This window comes from Anopheles moucheti, chromosome 3, assembly GCF_943734755.1.
Source record: "Anopheles moucheti chromosome 3, idAnoMoucSN_F20_07, whole genome shotgun sequence".
Lineage (NCBI taxonomy): Eukaryota > Metazoa > Arthropoda > Insecta > Diptera > Culicidae > Anopheles > Anopheles moucheti.
In genome coordinates, this window is record NC_069141.1 from 10,583,270 (window position 1) to 10,604,859 (window position 21,590).

Genomic DNA, 21,590 nt, shown 5'->3' on the forward strand with positions numbered 1-21,590 from the left:
CGAAGCCAGAAAATGAATTGCTTAAAGTGAGCAAAAGCAACATTTGCGCAAGCTACGGCGTGAACATTTTTCAGCATTCACCGAAACAAACTTTCCAAACGCTTCGGTTTGGGACATTATGTCAATGCCACTGGGCTCTACCAGACATTGCACAGCCGTGGGTGGGATGTTTCGAATCGTTCGAGGGTTCTTTCTGTGAATGAAAATAATTGTAACCTTGTGCGATTCGGGTTGCTTCCGTGGAAACACTCCCTTCACGTTGCATGTTTCATTGGGTAATGTTTGAAGAGTGAAGTGTTTTAGGCAAATTCTGGCGAACATTCGCTTACTGTTGCTCCCTGGAACCAGTGCTGAGGGTTCTGAGTAAAGCAATTGGATTGGTTTTTTTTCTGTGGCAACGACCAATGTAAAGTATTTTCATTTCCAGCTAATTTAGAAAGCGTTAAGGATATTGCTTCGTTTTAATAGCTTAATAATTCTAGTTCTTTCCACGGAATCCACCGAAAGATTTTAATAAATTGCTAGTTTTTAATCAATTAAAAAAAATGCAAAGCAACGATTAGAACTTCTTTTCTTGGTTTCGAAGAGCAGCCATATCAAATTTAAACGGATAAATGCTTTAAAACGAAGTAACTCTGACAGAGTGACCGGGTGTCAATCATGGGAATCACGCTCCTGATGTATCGATCGTACCTGATTCCAACATCGTACGCAACCGATCGGCAGACAAACGCTCGCCGTCATGTGACTAAACAATCTCTCAGTCAATTGCACCGGAAAGCTTGGTTTTCGGGGGTAATTGGAGACTCCAAAACCTTCCCTGCGGTAACGGAGCTACTGGCAGATGCCAAAACTTTATCGCTGGCTTAGCAAAAGTCGGTAGCGAGCCCAACTGGAGAGCTCATGAAACACTAGCAGCACTAGCCCGAACGAACGATACTAATCAATGGAAGGATAAGAGGCGTGTTGGAGAGAGTAGAAGACAAGGAGAGATTCATGCACCGACCAGAACTTGTTGAAGCGATCCACTGAGTACGAAGTTTCCATTTCTGCCAGCAGCCTCGAACTGGCGCGTCTAATCCAATTGGACATGCCGGGGGAGTACATTACGATTCTGGCACAAAAATTGGTTTCCCCTCGTTGCTGGGTACATGCCGCGAAAAGCAGAAGATCCCGACCCGTTTCCAGCGCTGGTCAGCATTATTGAGCGGTAGTTCCGCGTTTCGGTAGGCCTTCCCGTGTCCGTGAGTCGCTTCCAAAACTAGGCCACCGGTGACTGCTGACATGACGTGCGCATTCGATAGCGAGTACCAACTGTCCATCTGTCGCCATTCCAGTAGCGGCAGTATCGTCTTCGGTTTCCGGTCGGCAGATCCCTGTTCCGCTTTTACCGATGTCAGCTGAACGCTTGACTCCAGCCGAGCGAAACTACGCCGCTGCCCGCCAGGGAATGAGTCTCGGAAAAGGGGATTACACATTTGTGCACACTTTTTTTTTTTTTTTGCTTGCCGCCTGTTGTTGTTGATGCTGCCTGTTTTTTCCTTTTTCTCACATTTCGGGTGATGATGTTTCCTGCCCAGAACGCAAACCGCACTGGCTCGCGAGGGGCCGTACGGGTGGCGACCGAGAACAATACCGATGCCGTTGCCTAGCTGCTGTCGGAATGAAATGCGAAATATTGCTCAGTGAGGCGGAAACCGTCAAACAGTGATTTATTTCACGGCCACGGTCTGTGCGGCGCTCGGTGCCTGGGTGCTAGTTTGGCCCATATTTTCATGCTTACTGCCGAAGTGTTTGTTGACCATCGTTATGAATTGTAAGTGTCGATCTCGGGATGGGATTTCTCCCCCTATTTTTTTCCTTTCGCTCGTTTTTCTTTTTTGTTTCGTTCTGCTTTTGCGCCTCTCGGGGATGACGATGTGGTTTCACCCAAACAATTTCGGTAAAATTGGACAACATGGGATATATGGCAAACGGTTGGGCCGCACTGGAAGCGTAGTCTTGTAGGTTGTGCTGTGATGAACAACTGTGTTATACGATCGTTACACGAGCTCGTCAACCAATAAAAGAAACATTTCACCTATACTGTTGTATAATGTACAATTTGTATAATAACTTGAAATAATTTAAATGATATTGCTAATGCATGGAAACACCGTTCATTGTTTGGTTGGAATTATGTAACTCAATGCATTATTACACAAAGACCTTATTCCTCCCGGCAAATATGATCGGTTATGTTTGATCGCGTTTGAAAACTGTTTGTATTTTCGGTCGGTTTCCCATTTTGATTTGAATTTATTGAAATGCAAATACGCCAACCTTGGAAGCAACGGCTATTGTGGTAGTGGCAGCATATTTTAGTTTCATCCATCCAACCTAACCATCCCGAAAATTGGAATGTCATTAACATTGACAATGAACGAGCGCATGGGATAGTTCTGTGGTAGTGTTTTCTGTCATACATAAACATTCCGATTGATTGTGGAAGGCAAAAAAGCGTGCAAATTAAATTCTAAAAGCTTCGCTTTTTTATCATAAATTCACAAAGAGAAATTTGCTGTGAAAACGCATCCATCCGCGTTTACTGTTGTACAATGAAAGGGGCTTGTTTAATTGAAAAAGTCGCGTACGTGATTACACTAATTACGCTGTTGAAAAAAGGAGCTGCATTCATGCTGAACCCCAATTACAATAGCTCAAATGGAATTATTTCATTCTTTATTATCTGTACCAGAACCATCAACCGTATAACTGTATTGAATTCGTATATTTATGGCAAAAAAAGGAAATATGCAACTATACACAATTCTAAACAAGAGAGTTATATAGCTCTTAAAACTATTCAAATCGTATAAAACAATACAAAATATGCATCGAATCAAAGTACTGGGTCGCTCCATATTAATGATCGGATGGAGGCGCCCAGTACTTTTAACAATTAAATGATATTTTCATGATCCGATGGAGGCGCCATATACCTTTAACAATTAAATGATATCTTCGTGATCGGATTAAGGCGCCCAGTACTTTTAATAAATAAATGGTATGTTTATGATCGGATGGAGGCGCCCAGTATTTTAAATAATTAAATGATATCGTCGTGATCGGATGGAGGCGCCCAGTACTTTTAACAATTAAATGATATCGTCGTAATCGGATTCAGGCGCCCAGTATTTTTAACAATTAAACGATATTTTCATGATCGGATGGAGGCGCCCAGTACTTTTAACAATTAAATGATATCTTCGTGATCGGATTCAGGCGCCCAGTATTTTTAACAATTAAACGATATTTTCATGATCGGATGGAGGCGCCCAGTACTTTTAACAATTAAATGATATCTTCGTGATCGGATTAAGGCGCCCAGCATTTTTAACAATTAAATTATATTTTCATGATCGGATGGAGGCGCCCAGTACTTTTAATAATTAAAAGATAAGTTCATGATCGGACGCCCAGTACTTTTAATAACTAAATGATATGTTTTGTGATTATGTCGATAATGATCTGTTTCGTTTCACATTCCAAGTTTAAAATAACTCTTTGGATCAAACGAAGTGACAAAAGAGACTTACAGCTTCTTCTACGTGCAACCCTTCCCACCAAACTAACACGTGCTACAGTGCACTCGCACCCGAACCATTTTCATCAGCTGACGGTCACTCACGCATTTAGTACAACTCTTCCGACCACGAACTCGTGTCGCTTCGGAGTTTGATCTCCCTGTCCCTTTACAGCTAACGGAACGTTCGCAGCTGTTTATCCGTGCGACCGATTTAGTACAACAGCGGCCACTCACCGGTCCGGTTCCACATGCTCTCGGACACGTACAGGAAAATGCGCGGCACTTGCGCTGAGTTCCACGATGAGTTCCCGTTCAAGCGGGCTGGTACCTCAACGAAACCGCTTTAGCGCAGCCTACTTCAGTGCAAATCGAGCGGTTTCTGTCGATGTTTGCAAATTGCGGTGTTTGCACGCGGAACGTTCGCTTCGCTACCATTCACAGTAACGGGCGGTTGTTGATTTTTCTCCTCTTCTCGGGTTGAGCATCGACTGGTGCAAGCGGTACAACCATTCGAGCGAATAGCACGCTTGTCAGGAGTGTCCTGCCCGAATTGCGACCAGTGCTTGTGTAACACATTGCGCGGAAGAAAGTTAGCAGGTGTCGTGCTTTGATTGATGCTGGATAACCATATTTCCTGCCGATGCTGAGGAGTGGATCTCACAAATCGGCACGATTGATGGAAGCAAATTGTGGACGTATACTTTAAGCCAATCAGCAACTGTTGGCATCGGTGTGTATGTAAGTGTGTAGGTGTGAGCGACGATTCCATGATTTACGGATTTATTGAAGGAATAAACATGTGTGATTGTGACAGTGCGGAGAAGTAATGTCATCAACAATATCTGGGATTTACATCAAAAGATTGTGTGCAATTTTCGGTGGAAGTTTGAGTGGGAAAGAGTTCAATACAATATCTTAATTATTGGCAATTTGTTGCCATGCGTGATTGTTAATTACTATTAAATGGTTGTGCTGAGTGAATAAATTTCTACTCAACTTTACTGACAGTGCGGTAGTAATCGAATGCTTTCAATCAGGAGGATAGTTTATGGCCAGTTTCATATTGCTTCTCTGAATTCGCATCAGTAAACGAAAAACAAACGTTTAAGGTAAGTCAGTTTCAAACACCCGTCAAAGTGCGTTCAAACCCTCATTCCAAGAGAGACATCAACCAAACTCCAAACAGTGATCTGCTATTTTGAAACTTGTGTATTTCTTTTAAATTAGCATATTTTCGATAAATTTGCCCCTTGTTTCTACGCTTGCCGCCTAAATAGGCCTGGTATCGGAAAACTACAAGTTGCTTGAAAGAGCAAATTGATTATGTTATGTTAATACGGTCACGTACACAATAAGAGTTTCTATTGATATTTCTCCCTGGGCAAAGGACAATTCTACGATCGGTGTGAATATGTGTGTAGGTAAGGAATGCGTGTGTGGGTGTGTGTCTGTGCGTGCGCGTGTATGTGCACCAGTGTTGGCAACTTTGAACCTACTTGACACCAGTGTCTTCGTTTGGCGTAGAAAAAGGTACACACGTAGGTGTTATGATTGAATTATAATGGTTTTGTACGATAAGAATGAAGTTATGGAAATTGTGTAAATAGAATTTGCATAAATTATTTACCGAAAAAGCGCAGCCTGAAATATTGATTTTATTGGTAACTATTTTGGCAGTTTTATTAAATAAACAATTATTTGGTTGGATGGTTGAACTTGTTATGATTATTTGAAACCAAAAAGCGAAGCATATAGGAAAGAGCACAATCCAAAAATACAAACTGATCTTAAAGATTGAGTTTTAACTATTTATATCCAGAATCCCATCAATTCTAAGGGTAATCAATACTCTCAATCGATTTGCTCAGTACCCTCAATAACAACTCATACGCATTTGTCTATCACATTGCACTTAAACGAACTCCACGCACGTGTGTTTTCGATTCCGCTACTCACTGCGTGCGTCGGGAACGGATTATACACCATCTGGGTCGGTATATGATACTGTATGCAGATGTTTTCCCGCTTGAATTACGAGACGAGCGACGTACGTGGCACCAGCTGACTGTCTTCTCGCCCATCACGAATCCACGAATAAATGTGGCATGTCTTTCCAGCAGGCGCCCTTGATGCTGGCGTACAAGTGGACTGCTGGATAAAAAGCAACTTTCGTAACAAAAAACCAAACAAAAAAAAAATACTCACCGACATTCTACATTGCAGTCATATGCAAATTGAGAACGACGAAAACCGTGTACAGACGAAATCCGGCTCACATACACACACACAGGATACGATACGGTCGCATGTTGATCGTACGACGCGTACCGGACGCGGCGCTCGAATTACAGAGCCGCTATTGAACCGCACCAGGTATGACAGTTGTTGCCTGCTGTGCCGGCTCGAAAACGGATGTTGTTTAATCATTCCACTCGCAAGTTCTAATCTTTAATTCATCGAGCAAGTTGAGCAGGTTGCGATGAAATGGGTACAGCATGTTATTGCGGTGGAGGGTTTTAAACATCACTCTGGTAATCAAATTGTAATGAGTAATTCTTATTAAAGCTGCTTCTATTCAAATGTTTCTATGGAAGTTGTTCGTATCGAACGTCCACAGAGCAATGTGAGACTGCGCATAGCAGATTGATTAGTTCGCATCATCCTTTAAGCTGTAAGTGAAAAGTAGGCTGAAGATAGCTTAAAGATTAACTCACAATCAAGCAGGCCAATTTGATCGTATTAATTTTCCCATCCCATTTGCTTTGTCGTTTTAAAGAAACACCTTTTGTTTGTCTCACTGCAACGGGAAGTGGAATCCGTACATTTACTCGTTTCGCAAAACAAACTTCCCAAAAGTTTGGGCACTGTATTTTTATTTGGTTCCTTCCCTTAAGCATACTTTAAATCTTTGCCGCAGCAACAAAAAAAAACGAAGAGTGTTTCCGTCCAACCGTTCCGGCCCGTGTCAAAAACGAACACGGAGAAAAAATAACTCCAGGGTTCGAAAGTTTGTGCAAACGATGCTTCCGACCGACAAATGAATGCGCCACCCGAGCTGATTCGAGCGATAAAATCAACAACTTATTTCGATTATTGCTTTCCCACTGACTCCAGTCGTGTGTACGGTTTGGGTGTATTGCTCTTGGCAATGATAACATTTGGCCAAGTTTTGTGTCCCAACAACAACACCAAATCAAACAAAAACTGCCGCTCCTCGCCTCGGCGCGAGTTGCGATGCGTTTCACGGCGATACGAAACGGCCCTGATGGGGAAAGTTTACTATAAAAAGTACTAATTTAGAGCTACCGCTTATCGGCGCGCTTGTCATAAGGTGCAAATGGTACCACTCGGGGAGGAGGAATAAGCTCCCGTACACGCTGTAAAGTCTAAGGTCAGCTTATCGAATGCCTTCGAGGAGACAATATCCTTCGAAAGCTCCGCACCAAAAACCACCCTAACCCATCCGGCTTGGAAACCATCTCATGCGGATATTTATTCGAATTTTCATGATGTTTGGTTGTTTGGTTGTGCGCATTTGTCCAAGTGTCGAAAAGTGTCTTTTTCTGTTTCATACTACGTCAAAGCGAAAAAAAAACTGCAACCAAAAGTTAGGCGATAAACAAAGCCATTGAAATTGCGAATATAGTGCCCTTGACGATAGTGCCGTTTGCTTCCAACTTTCGCTTAATGTGTATGCTGAAAAGTTGTCTAATTGTATAAACGAGTCGTACACATCGCTTGTTCACCCCGGTGCCATGAACGATCAGCATCGTTGCACAAGCAAAAACATATCTTAGCCGCCAGATAATCCCAACCACTCGCAGCGGAACTCAGCTGGCAAGCAGCCGCAGCCACCCGTGTACTTCAGTAAACAATATTAAGCAGGACTTGTTTTCATCGAAGCTTTCACACGGTGAGAAGCGAACAGCTTATTTTGGGGTGATATCCATTTTGCCCGAGCGCTGATTAATTCAGTGCCGAAGAAACTTTGCTTCTGTGATTGCTTGTTTTGGTGCAGAGATTTTCGCTGCTCGCGTAAATATTGTGTATCATTTCCAGCCGAACGCTTTCACCGCCACGGTTCACGTAGATTTGTGCTTTATAACTTATTCAAGAGCTTTTTTATTCTCTCCTCTCACTCACTCACTCACTGCTTTTCTGTTCTTGTCGGCATCGAAATGATTAATTCTGCATCGTGCTACCAGTCTGGGCCCGTTTGATGGGTGAACATTTCATAACAACTTGTTTACAAATTCCAGCTCGGATAGAATTTTTCTGCTCTTTGCATCATTAAACAACAATGACAGACCTGTCCATCCATTTACAAATGATAAATTTTCCATTTTCTAATTGCAGAGTGTTGAGGCCGTAAAGAAAACCACCGGAAAATGAGTTTCCCCTTGGACACCAGCCACACCAATGGATTAATATTACACCTCATCCAGGCATTGGGATGCTTGAGGTAAACAGTGTAACATGTGATGCCGTTGTAATTAGCCAACCCAGTGGTACCTTTTACCGGTGATAGGCCCCTCACCGGACGGAAAGTGGATAACGTGTGCTATTTGTGAGCTTTGTTTAGTGTGTGTTGCGAGTTGGTAAAATGAATGACCGTACAGTGCCGAATCGAAGATAAAAATGCAGTATATCATCATAGGTGGATTATTCGTACTGGCAAATCTGCATTTTAACCATCACAACGCAATGGGTAAGTGACAGGGTAAATAAAACCCTACATTAAACAGTAAACAGGATACCCGAAACGCAAGAGGATCCTTTGCGAGAGTTCATTTATAATTCAAGTTGACTGGTTGCTTCATTTCCATAAATAGATCGTTCCGAGGGCACACTTGTCCAACGCAACTAAATCAGTTTTCATCTAGCGTTTTGTGGAAATTCATTACGGGACTAGTCACCAACCACAGTTGCAATTGGAGGCTTGGTCGCTTTATTATTGGTGGTGATAGCATCTAAATTCCATTAGCAAGTAACAAAACACCAGTAATGTGAATTGGATGGACTTTCGATTGGGACTTTAAAATGTAAATTCAGGGATTTTAACTCATTCTCTCTCGACAGATATTTTCAATGTTTCTTTTCGATGCTGTACGCAAGAAACTTGATGAAAAAAAATGCCAATTTACTTTGTACACAAGATTTATTATTCATGGCTTATTTTGGCCTGAGACTGTAGTGCCACTTAAGATAAAGAAAATTTCCGCCTTAACCTTGCGGAAGAATCTGTAAACTAATGTTAAATTTGACAGATTGTAATATTTTTAATTTTAATTTTAAACGAAAATTGTACGATAGAGAACTTTTTGTCGGTATTTTACACAGTTGAGTATAGCCGCAAGTTTTACAACCCCAAGCACTCATATCGACCGATGAAAATTGTCCGTTTAGTGAGTCGTGTTTATTCAACATTGTAAAAATAAAAAATTCGCACAATTCACACATCATCTGTGCGCTATCGTAAACGCAAAAGCAGCATTGCCCAATGTTATTCAGTTTTAAAAATAAATATAACATAGCAGCACTGCACTACAGACGCAAATATAAATAAATGCACCGACGAAGTTTCACGCTCCGAGTTTACACTGCATCATAAATTCCATCCGTGTCTCGTTTCCGGACTGACTGAATTTCCGCTACCATCATGTCAGTGGAGAGCACTCTTCAGCGTGAAGTGTTATTTTAGCAGCAGCAGCAGTAGCTGTGCCAAACAACCCGCTTGAATCGGGTGCCGAGAAGATGCCAGGAAGCAAGTGGCTCAAAGCTCAAAAGTACATCCTTCACCTTCACGAGGAGTGCATTTCATTCAAGCCCATCGAGCGGACAGGGTAAGCCTCGGTAGCACCGAGCAGCTGCACCGTCTGCACGGCCGAGGGTAATGGGTTTCGTCTGCTGCGTCAAATGCTGCCTAGCAGTGGCGTTAAGCGAAATGGGGCTAAACGGCAGCACATCAACCAATGGGGTACGGAGAAAGCAGTTGCCTTTCTGCGAGACAGCAAAGCTAAACCCTTGCGTGTGCCAAGCCGTTGGTGGATTTATTGCAGGACGGAGACTGCGAGAGCCATCCGTCACGGAACATTAACATGCGTCGTCTCAAGCATCGTCTGACGAGAATTTTGCATATCAGAACAAGATGAGCAGCAGACAGACTTTACTTTTTGTTGAGCCTTAAATACACGCAATGACATGAAACTGTTGGTGACACATGCTGCAAACGACACGAGCCTTGGGTAGAGGCACGAAAAAGACAAAACATTCTTTTCAAAACTACTTGCTAGTGCTAGCATTTCGGTGGATAAATTGATCCATAAGCTGCCGAGATTTAACCAAATCGATAGAAGAAAAGGACACTTTTCCTAGATGAGGTTTCCGAGCGTTGCAACATCACACCAGAAAAACGCTTCCGTGCAACACTAACCCCATTTTGAATTTCCAATCAGCTAAAAGCGATTGATGCTTATAGAAGCGTTATAATATCCAATGCCGGAAAAAGACATCAACTTCAGTCCATTTCATTATAATGCCGTATGGCTTTACCGCAAATCGATGCCATAGACAACCTATAGGAGATGTTGGTTTGCGTTAGATAAAAACGGAACAATGTGAACGATAAAATTGACAAAATGTTCAAATGTGTGGTATTCGCCACAGTCTTCAAACATCAAGCAAAACTAATTAGTTGTTATCCATCTTCCTCGCGATGGGTAATCATGGGCATCACGATTGGCACTGCTGTTGACCAACCATTCAAGGGCTGTATTCAATGGCTTGGAAAATTAATCAATTAATTTTATCAATCAATCTTGTTGCTTCAAGTAATTTGCTTACAAAAACACACCGTTTGATGCAGAATCGTGCAGATGGTGATTTTGGAGCAAATATTACTTACTTTTTGACAATCATTAATCAACTAATTAGGAACTATCGATTGACCAACGCAATTGAAGCTCTTTGAGGTTTGCCAAAGATTCTTGGTTATTTTTTTTTTGTTTATTTGAGTACAAGCAGCGGCGGATCAAACGGTAGGCGGAGTAGGCGGTTGCCTAGGGCCTCACCGTGTTGGGGGCCCCAAACAATTTGTACCGATTGTGCGAATTTTGGGAATTTAACAGCAGAGTTAATTTATAGCACAAAATTTAATTACAAAGGTAAAAAAATGATCAAAAATATCTTCCTTGGTTATATAAAACATTTGTTCCTATGTGCTAAATTAAATGCAGAGAAGAATATCGACTTTTTGACTTTAAGGTAAAAACGAAATTGCACCAGGACCAGGATAGTAATTTTCCCGTTAGTCGAGAAAAATCTCTTCAAAAACTACCAGTTTCCGAATGTATAGTACCAGGAGAGCATCCACGGAAGAGGCAGCACCTTATACAGCAATTTTGGTCGAAAACCGCCGAAAGGTATGCAATGTTTAAACACTAACTTTCCCGTTGGTCGTGAAAAATTTCTTCGAAAACTACCAGTATTCGAATGTATAGTACCATGAGAGCATGCACGGAAGAGGTAGCTCCTGGTACTGCGCCGTAAGGTATGCAATGTTTATACACTAGGTATGCGCCCTAAGGTATGCAATGTTTATACACTAACCTTGCAACCAACTTGCAATGCAAGTTTGGTGCATGCAAGAAACTTGCAGTAAGATGGCGCGCAAGATGGCGCCCAACTTCGTACTTGCATGCAACAAACTTGCATGCAAGCTTGCATGCAAACTTGCATGCAAGTTCTTGCAAGCAAATTTTTGCATGCAAACTTGCATGCAAGTTTGCATGCAAGTTTGTATGCAAGTTTGCATGCAAGTTCTTGTATGCAAGTTTGCATGCAAGCTTGCATGCAAGTACGAAGTTGGGCGCCATCTTGCGCGCCATCTTGCTGCAAGTTTCTTGCTTGCACCAAACTTGCATTGCAAGTTGGTTGCAAGGTTAGTGTATAAACATTGCATACCTTACGGCGCATTGCGTTGCAAGTTGGTTGCAAAGTTAGTGTATAAACATTGCATACCTTACGGCGCAGTACCAGGAGCTACCTCTTCCTTGGATGCTCTCCTGGTACTATACATTCGAAAACTGGTAGTTTTGGAAGAAATTTTTCTTCACCGACGGGAAAGTTAGTGTTTAAACATTGCATACCTTTCGGCGGTTTTCAAGCAAAATTGCTGTACAAGGTGCTACCTCTTCCGTGGATGCTCTCCTGGTATCGGCAATCTGAAAACAGCTGGTTTGTATGGAATTTCGTACCAGCCGACGGGAAGTTTGAACGAGATGAAGGATGCTTTCCGTTTCATCCATCTTCCTTACACTAGCGATCGCTCTCACGGGTTTGATAGCATGCAATGCAATAGTGATGGGCAAATTTATTCCACACTGTAGGTGTCACCTCTTGAAAAACATGTTTTCCTGATATCGCAAATCTGAAAACAATTGTGTTGTTCATCGCCTTAAACATCAACATGAGCGAAACAGGTTTCTAAGAAATTTCTCTGATTGTTATCGAAGTAGTAAACAGATTGAAAACAGCAGGAATCGTAAATGTACGTAAATCGTAGAAAATGTAATGTAACAGCGTTATGGTTCTCCTTAGCGCATACAAACGTTTATTTATACTAGTTCAACGGCCCGGTTACAGGGCTACGCAACATAACTCTGAGGTGTACGCAAGGAAGTTTCCTTTCCAAAACTTTGCAGGTGTTGTTAAATCATGTTTGAAGTACACCTCCCTAATACCTATAATGTCGTAGCAATATTATAGGCTCCTCTTTAAAAATTCCGTCCTGGGCCTCCAAGGGGATTGATCCTCCACTGAGTACAATAAACGAATAGAAGTGGTCCAATAATGTAATTTCTTATGAAACGATAGCTTTTCTTGGAACTCGACAAGCTCCTGCTGCTTATCGCGGTGATTACAAACATGAATTTCAATCAAATTGAATTGAATTTGCCGTCCTAAGGCGATAAAATTCTAACATACGCTTCGAGCGGAATCAGTGAACTCGGTGAGAGAAAAAATGGCATGTCATAAAATACACACTGTCCAATCGACTAGAGAAATATGTAGAAGCAGTAGCAAAAATGTCCATAATTCCACTCGATGAAATGCAGAAGCAGCAGTCCAACATTGCGCTTCGTCCCTTACGAACCTGGGCATGTGCAGTGCACGGTACTTCCATTTCATGTTTGCCTATTAAGTGGTTTATGACCTACAAGAAATAAAATTCCACAGCACAAACATAACTTACATTCTGCCCCCGCATAACCCACCCATACACAAATAGCGGCGCTGGTAAATATTGACCGAACAAAAGAGAAAGTTACTCGCCGTGTATGCGTCTCATAAAGTCTGATAGTGAGTTGCACACTATCCAAAGGGTGTAACGAGATTGTTAAAGGTTTTCCTGTGTGGTGTTCTGTCAGATGTTTTAGATAGATGTGGGAAAATATTAAAATACTGTACAGGGGTGTGTTGGTAACGATGGCGAGAAAATATGACGAACAAGTGCTTACAAAGAATTGACGAAGAAACGTTCCGATTCGAAAATGTTTGTGCAGAATAATAAAATAATGATTGCTTATAAAGATTTTTACAAATATGTGGAGATCTTATAAAGATTAATATGTTAGAAATGACATATCTTTGATACCCTTATTTATTGTACCAGTCGATCGATCTACGACCTGTAAAAAGTGATCGCTCATGTTTCGGTTTTCTCTGAAGTAGTCCACAATTAGGTGTTTGAGCGGCTTACACCAAGTTCATCAAGCTATAAAACCACTTGCTCCCAAAACACGCTTTTCTCACAAGACTTACTAGTCACATCTGTGCAAAGTTTCACCAAAGACGTATAAGACGGCAAAGCTCAGCCTGCGGGGGAAAACCCCATTTGCCACCCTCCGACTTCTGTGGTGGACATTTATCCGGATATGGAAGATGTGCACGATGCTCACAGAGCTTTAAAAGAACACCGTAAAGAACACCGGACCAAACGCGCCCGAAACGGTGGGTGGTGTTGGAGATGGGTCTGAAATAATAAACTTTTCCGTACGCAAGCACAAGCGAGTGCCTAATTTGGCCCCTAGTTAAGCTCAAACATGATAAAATAAATTGCTCCCCATCGATGGCCTTCGGGCGGGTGAGACCCGGTTGGCAATGTTCCAGAGGCTAGGTTCCGGCAACAGGGATAATTAAATTTTGCAGCACACACTTTGCGCCCAGGGCCAGATGCAGCGTCGGTTTTGGTGTGTTTGGCAGGATCGAACAGACGACGGCGGTGTGTTAGTTTGATTAATATGATTGCAAAAAGGACGCATAATCACTTTGTGAAAATGGAAACATAGTTACATATACGGCATGGGTCCTGTCCGCCCGGGCAGTGCCCTGTGTAATTGTTTTAAAAGAATGGATCATACGACGTGAATATATGCATGTAAAATTGGCCCAACAAGCGTCAAAACCTTCTCTTTTTTGCAGGCTATCAAAACCAATTTCAGTTAACGAATACACCCTGGCATAAATACACCTTAATCAACACGTGTTGTTTCATGCTGGGGTGTGCCATGTCAAGATGTCAATAACAAAATAGCCATTTTCAAAACGGTGCAGAATGGGCCACAATCATGAGATCAGGCTTTATTTGTACAATTTTCTACAGCAGCATGGGACGGGAGTACGTTCGTTTCAATCGTGGTAGGCTTTGGCAAAGCATCAATTCAGCACCGTATAATAGAATCCTATTTTGCAATCATTCGTCGCACACGTTCATTCGCCACTTGTCATTCGCAGAAAATGCTATTGGGGACTCCCTACACACACACACCTGTAATTCAATTGCCGAGAGCCTCCGAAACCTAACGAATCCCGTGACGCCACCCGGGGGTTCTTTTTTTTTTAAATGTCCTTTATCAAAAGTCTCTACACGGTTTTTTTTTTCTTTATTCGGTGTGATCTCATTCTCATCTCTCTTTCACGCACCGTGCGTGGGCCTTTCTCTTTCCGCAGGTGTAGCTAATCATCTGCCGGCACCGCAGGAAAACAGAATCATCAAAAAATTTTCACCCCATCCCTACTTCGACTTCGATGTGCCTCGGAACATAACGACCCGCGTCGGCCAGACGGCTTTCATCAACTGTCGGGTCGAGCAAATGGGTGACAAATCGGTGAGTATGGGTTTTATCTCGATGTGAATGTGTGTTTTTTGTGCTTGCTGCTCGTAGGCGACGGATGTTTCGAATGTATGCCCACCGGTGTGGGTAGACATTTCGTGAAATTAATTCCATTACCCAGCGTCGGGATTAGGACATGAAACGAGCCCCAGTGAGGCTGTGTATTCGTCACGGATGGAGGTTGTACCGCCGTCACAACAATAATGCTTCGAACCTGTTTATTAGTAAGACTTACAACGGAATTTACGTCTACTGACATGACTCAAAAGCCTCTTAAAGCATTCTGCCAAAGAGACACATTCAATCGTGGTATTAAATTTGCGTAAATGATGCTTCAAACAACAGCAATTCTGGCACGTGTCGTGTATCGTGTCAGATGCAACCTTGTGCCTCGTGCGTGTGTGTGTGTCTCTCTCTTCACAAACCCAAAAGGCCCTCACATGTACCAGCTCTAAAGAGTAATTAATCATATGCATGAATCTCATCACTACCGTCACCATAGCACGTCGCTTTGCGTACCGAATTTACATTTCAAATTCGGGGAAAAATTATCTTCCCACAGCCAAGAATGCCCTACTAGCGTTAAAATCGACTATGCCCACCTTTTTTCCACTTGAATCCACTTCCTTATGGTTCCCCGGTAAGATGATTGGTTGGGAGAAATTTATCAACTCTTATAAACACATCAATCATCAGCGGCACGTATTTATCTGTCAGTACAGAGTGTGGTGCTTGCTTAGCGCCCCACATCCGTACGCCTCCGACGCCTGTCATCTCGTTGGAAACAGCTCGCAAAAACGTGCCGAGGACAGTATCACTCCCCAACCGCTTCAAGTTGGTGATTTCCATTTGGTTCGCCCTTCGGCTGTGTAAATAAAATTCAATAAACGATTTGGCCCCTCTCGCGAGGGGACTTGTTTTTGTGTTTTCTGTTCGCCCGCCAGTTGTATTGCCGGGGCTCCCTAACTTCACGTTCAATTTGTTCTTATTTCAATCGTCCACCCGTTTATTTTTCGTACACTTATCTTTCCGGGAAATTCGGCGGCTGCATCAAACGAACGGCATTCCAATAACAACACGACACCGAACACGTTTTCGGGTCAACAGGTCTCCTGGATCCGGAAACGAGATCTACACATCCTGTCAGCAGGAACCGCCGTCTACACGTCGGACGAACGATTTCAGGTAAGTGTGGGCGATGTAGCCATTACGCTCACTTTCGGGGAGGTTGTTGTTTATCTGAATTTTCCTTCGCGTTTCGTAATGTAACGAATTATGGAAACAAGTTGTCAAGCTGTGGAAGATTTATAATAAGTAAGGCTTTTTGCACGATACGGTTCGATAGTAAGGGAGATGATTTTAATATTGCGTTTTGTTGCTGCTATTGGGTCAGATCATACTTTCCACTAGTTCTTCTATACGCTTTCTGACGTTTGGGGACTAACCCGCTGTCAGATTTTCATACAAATTGGCCTAAGAAATGAGGGTGAGATTGTTTTTCTAATAAAAGCTTCGGTAAGCTGCTACCCGTTATCAAAGCAAAGAATTATTCTAGCAAGATTGAATCCCGTATACAAACAATGTTATCTAAAGTTCGTTCTTTAAATATGTATTTAAATTGCTTCCTTTATTTTCCTTCTTTTTACTTTGATCACAGTCTTCAAGGTACAATAAATGATTTAAAGTTTTGATTTGTTTCTACATTTGATTTGTGTTTTCAGCCCCGGGTTTGATTTTTGTCTTATGATAAGCCTTTCAAGTAATTATCAAGTTTAAGTTAGTGAAAGTAATTATCAAGTTTAACATTTTTCATCCCTTATATTATGATAACGTTGTTTACGAGGCTTTCTCACAATTAATTTTGTAATCTATTTTCCTTTTTTACAATTAATATTGTGTTATTATTGTAGGATTATCGCTACCTTGATCAAAGTTTACAGCAAGATAATGCTGTGATTTGTTAAATAAAAATTAATTTAGACGATTTAAAAACCTGGGACACCCAAATTGATAAATTGTTTAGCGTCGAAATGTGATTCAATTCCACGTTTACTTCTCGTTCAAGGTGATACGGTCCGATAAGGCGGAAAATTGGACGCTACAAATAAAATTCGCCCAGCAGCGAGACTCCGGCATATACGAGTGTCAAGTGAACACGGAACCAAAGATGTCAATGGCATTTCGACTGAACGTTGTAGGTAAGGAGAATCGTTCAACTGTTCAAATTATCACGCTCCCGTTGCGTATGGCACGTAAACACGCGACTAATTTCCCGATAACTTTTCAACCATTTCCCAGAGGCAAAAGCGATTATCCTCGGACCAACGGACCTGTACGTAAAAATGGGCAGCGTTGTGACGCTTACATGCATCATTAGCCAGGGACCACATGATCTAGGGACAATATACTGGTACAGAGGTGAGAACGGATCATGATCTCCAGCGATCTTATTATTGCGCTACATCTCATTATATATTCGCGCCGCACCATTCATCACGCGCGGTGAAAAATAGTATGAAAAGTGGTTCACCGTGTACCGCTCATGCTAATTAGTTTCAATTTTTTTATCCACAACGATTTCATCTGTCAGGGTCAAATCTCGTGCAGCCCATCGAGTTGCATCCCAACGATCCTTCATTAGCATATCCACATCGAATATCGGTAGAGCTGAAATGGACCGAGGCACTCACGTCACGGTAAGCATCCTTCACGTCCACTGGTGCGGGTCAAGGTTCAAGACCCCACGTACAATATGTTGCCACATGTTGGGCTGTCCGCTACTTCCCGTCCAATCAATCGTGCCACTGACAGGCGACACCCATTCCCGTTTTTTAGTGTGGTTGCCACCCATCCGCACGGAACAACTTAAAGTGCGTGCGTTACAATGGTTTTTGCTTTTCCAACGGCTTTATCTTTCAGGCTGAAAATTCTCGATGCCAAGCTGGCCGATTCGGGGAATTACACGTGTCTGCCAACGTCAGCGGAAGGAACCAGCGTAATGGTGCATGTGATAAATGGTAAGCTTAATTACATCCTATATTATTTGTGAATTACCGAGCGCCGATATGCTTTTTCCCCCTCAATCCCAACTACAGAAAAAGGTTGTATTTGTTCTCGGTCATGATGCGAGAAGTGCTGCAAATTATCATTTTGAGCTGTGAAGTTTAATAACATTAAGCACGTTAAAAGCGTGCCAATAAAATTTGATTAAAATAAAAAAAACTTTTAACGAGCAAAATCGAGCAACATGAAACCGTGCAAATGAAAATGCAATTGAAACGTGCGATTCGTCGCGTGCCGAGTCTCGCCTCAGTTGGCAAATTGGTTGGGCAAAACCACTCTGCTCTGAATTTGAGCGTCGATGCAGTAATTGAGTGATGTTGATATTCGGTAAATTAAATACTTAATCGCAAATTGTGTTTGGCTTCGTGGAGCTTCTGGACTGCGGTTTGAAATGGTTCAAGCGGTTTTTTGGGCTTTCGCAATTTCAGTAACACTTAAATTACACACCATAGTGGAATGTAAGCGGCTTTGGCGATCGGGATGGCAAATCGTTTGGGTAAACATTTGAGCGGTTTGTTTGGATTGAATTAAGCAATTGCGAGGTGCTTAATTGATGCCAGTGGGGCTCGATTTTAGTAGGGAGGATTTAATATATTTTTGAAGAATTACACAACAAAAAAACTCACAGCAACAAATCTCTTTCACTATTCTGTGTGTGTTTAAAAATATTGCTTCCCTTCATGCACTTCAAATCATGAAAAATCATACAACCTGTCAGTGTTTTCACTCCAAACCAACGTGAAATGGTTGTCCAAAGACAATGAGCGGAATATTAAAACAGAAAAGAATTATTTTGATGATCCATCATTTCGAGATGAAAGCAACAAAGTGCGCATTTCTTCGTACCACCCGAAAGCCAACTGTGCAAAGACCTTGGAACGATGTTGGTTTTGTGCTCACGGTTGTCTCACGGGCCAAACACTCTTCCCCGACCGGAACGGAACGAGTGCTGAATAGATGATAATATCTTTTGTAGTTAATACAGCGAAGTGGAACGGTGAACCTGGCCCGAAACGGATCGTTCCTCTTCCTAATAAAAGTGGTCGAGTGGGGTTTGGGAAACGTTGTGCACCGCCAGGCTTTATTATGATGATGTGCTGTTAAGCAGCAGTGCCGTTGTTAAGCAGCCGCGCTAATGCAACACACGGAAGCGAGCGAATTCGTGCACCGGTTCACGGCAAGGCGCAAGTTGGGCGCAAGAAAAAGAAACATAATTGTTATCTCTCCGCGTACAGTGTCGCGAACACAAGCTCCGAGCGCAAGACGGAGAATGGAGCGTAAGAAAAGAACGGCGCAGAAACTGTGGCTGCTAATGTATGAACGTACATTTGCATGTAACGCTGGGCATGGTCTTTAACACGGGAGGTAGTTTGGGTTTTTTTTTGTTTTTCCTTCGCTTTGCTTTATCCCGACAACTTTCGTAAGCAAGCGCTCAAGCCCTAACGCACTCGCCAACACTAAATGATTTTCGTTTATGGAAATGGCGCTGGGTGGTGCTGGTGTGCGTCTGCTGGTTTGCCGGTGGCAGATGAGAGTATAAGTCGAAACAGCATGCAATGCTGAAATCCTTTTGCGAACCAAAAATCCGTTCCTCCGTTGTAGTGGCAATTTGCGCTGGTGGACAATGTAATCCTTATCACGGGTTGCAATTGCAGCCAGGACGCAGATGCAACGTTGCAAAGGACTCGAAGGGGCATTTTAAATATGTGGGCATTTGCTCCTGCGCTTAGCAGAAGTTAAGTAGCATTATTGGAGGCAAACAGTTACAACTGTTACAAAGGATTACCTTTTGGAATCAACTTGGCAAAGGGTTGACATGTAAATAAAAGATTTTCCATCAATAACTTGTAACAAGATGTAGATACGGCCAAGCCGTTCTAACGAAACAAAAAAAAATTGTAACAAGATACAAAGGAAAGGGAAAGTTGCGTAGAAACCACCACAATAATGTGGTGGACCTGTAAGGCTAAGGATAACTGAATTCCTTTGTTTCATTCAAGGGTTCATCTACTCGGGCACATATATTTCGACTAAAACAGTTCGACTAAACTTGAACTAATAAGTGTTGAAAGTGTTTTTTTTTTATTGATGGTCATTTTTAAAACAATTTCTAAGGTTTGGATAATATATCAACATTTTATATGAGGTTCATTGGACAGAAAATATATATGAAAGAGTGCAACTGTTTAACCCCAAATATTAATATTATTGAAAGGAGCGTCAAATTGGACGATTCACAGGACGAAATAGAAGATGTATCCCGAACAGAAAATTTATTGCAATTTAAATAATTTTAAATGTTCAATAATTGAAGAAAGGAGATATTCTTAGTACGGATTGCGAACTGACACTTGCAATCATTGATTGATGAACAAACTTCTTATGGTTTTACTAAGTTATCCTACATAAAATTGTGTTCTCGACTTTGACATTAAGATTCAAGATCTTTTGACACATTTCTCTCAATCATCAACTTGGTACTGGCTAAAGTTTTGATTTAAAGAATATAAAATTTACTTCCCAAAACAGTAACAAACAATCAAATTACATCAGTACTCGAGGAAATAGAGTCATTCAAAGATCTTTCAAGTTGATTTGGCTTAAACGTATTTTTCTTTTGATGATTTAAAGTGTTTACATCAACCATCACATTAATTCAAACAGAACTCTAGTTTCCAACAACTTCTTAATCGTACCTCAACAATCGATAGCAATGCTCGCATTTGAAACGCCACTCCTTTGGTGTGGTTTGCTGTGATCTCAAGGAAATAAATCAAAGCCATCGATCGTTTCGCTTCGCTTCGCTTCACACACACCCATGCTTTGTTCTCATGCCGATTGATGGCCATCTTTTAAGCTCGTTACCATGAATGCAACGAGCGATTGGAAAGGTATCAGTGTAACCGGCACCGGCACGGATATTGCCTCGCCTGGAACGACACAAAACGTCTTATCTTTCACGTTGCGCAAGCAAAAATTTGTTTTCGATTCCCTTTTTTTACACAACCAAAAGCTTCAAGACTTTCATGCAGCTTCTTTTCAAATTCTGGTTTTTGTTTCCCTTCCCAACAGGAGAGCATCCGGCGGCGATGCAGCGCGGTTGTGCAACGACCGCGAACAAAGATCAGCACCGGTGTGTGCAGCTGCTGACGCTGACGATGCTGATGGTGGTGATGCTGACGCTCGTCTGGCATCGAACCGATCTCAACACCTTCGTAAGACCGCGGGCGATAGCGCCGCCAAGTCCACGACCCACCCCCGGGACTTTGTCGGAGTGTAAGGTGATAACGGACCGTCCCGTCGGCGCACTGGCAGCTTCGTACTGCGCGTAATGCACGCGTACCCCGGGAGTGGACAGGAACGGCAGGGTGCATTTGCAAATCTTTGCCTGAAAATCCAGGTGCTGAAACACGTTGCACACGGGGGGATGCTGCAATCTCGAGCGTTGGTGCACCGCAGACGATGCCACACCATTATTGCTTCACAGCGAAAAGAGCAACAAATGTTGTACGTCTTACCGAACCGTTGCGAACGGAGATGAATGCGTTTAAAAAGTGGCACTCCTCCGGTAGGGAGGAATGAAAAAAACACACACACACACACACCGACGACATTCACCGATAAATGAAATCAATTCAAAACTAATCACACCGAACGCAGTATACAACACTTGGGAACTCCCACTGGAAGGAACACTCGTTTGCAGGTGCAGGGCGAATACGAACAAGTGTAAGTGTAGGAGAGTTCCCACGAACTTCCCTTAACTCCCTCCCTCCTCCAGGCCA

At 42.4% G+C, this 21,590-nt stretch overlaps 1 protein-coding gene across 1 annotated transcript; it reads left to right on the forward strand.

Annotated features, from left to right (window-relative positions):
* Window positions 1–8,017: 8,017 nt before the first annotated feature.
* Window positions 8,018–21,320, forward strand: LOC128303324 (zwei Ig domain protein zig-8-like). The gene is made up of 8 exons (XM_053040249.1): window positions 8,018–8,276; window positions 14,579–14,736; window positions 15,850–15,927; window positions 16,808–16,940; window positions 17,041–17,160; window positions 17,333–17,438; window positions 17,662–17,759; window positions 20,878–21,320. Exons 1-8 carry the CDS (start codon window positions 8,207–8,209, stop codon window positions 21,135–21,137), a joined length of 1,023 nt encoding a protein of 340 aa, XP_052896209.1. The 5' UTR covers window positions 8,018–8,206; the 3' UTR covers window positions 21,138–21,320.
* The last annotated feature ends 270 nt before the right edge of the window (window positions 21,321–21,590 follow it).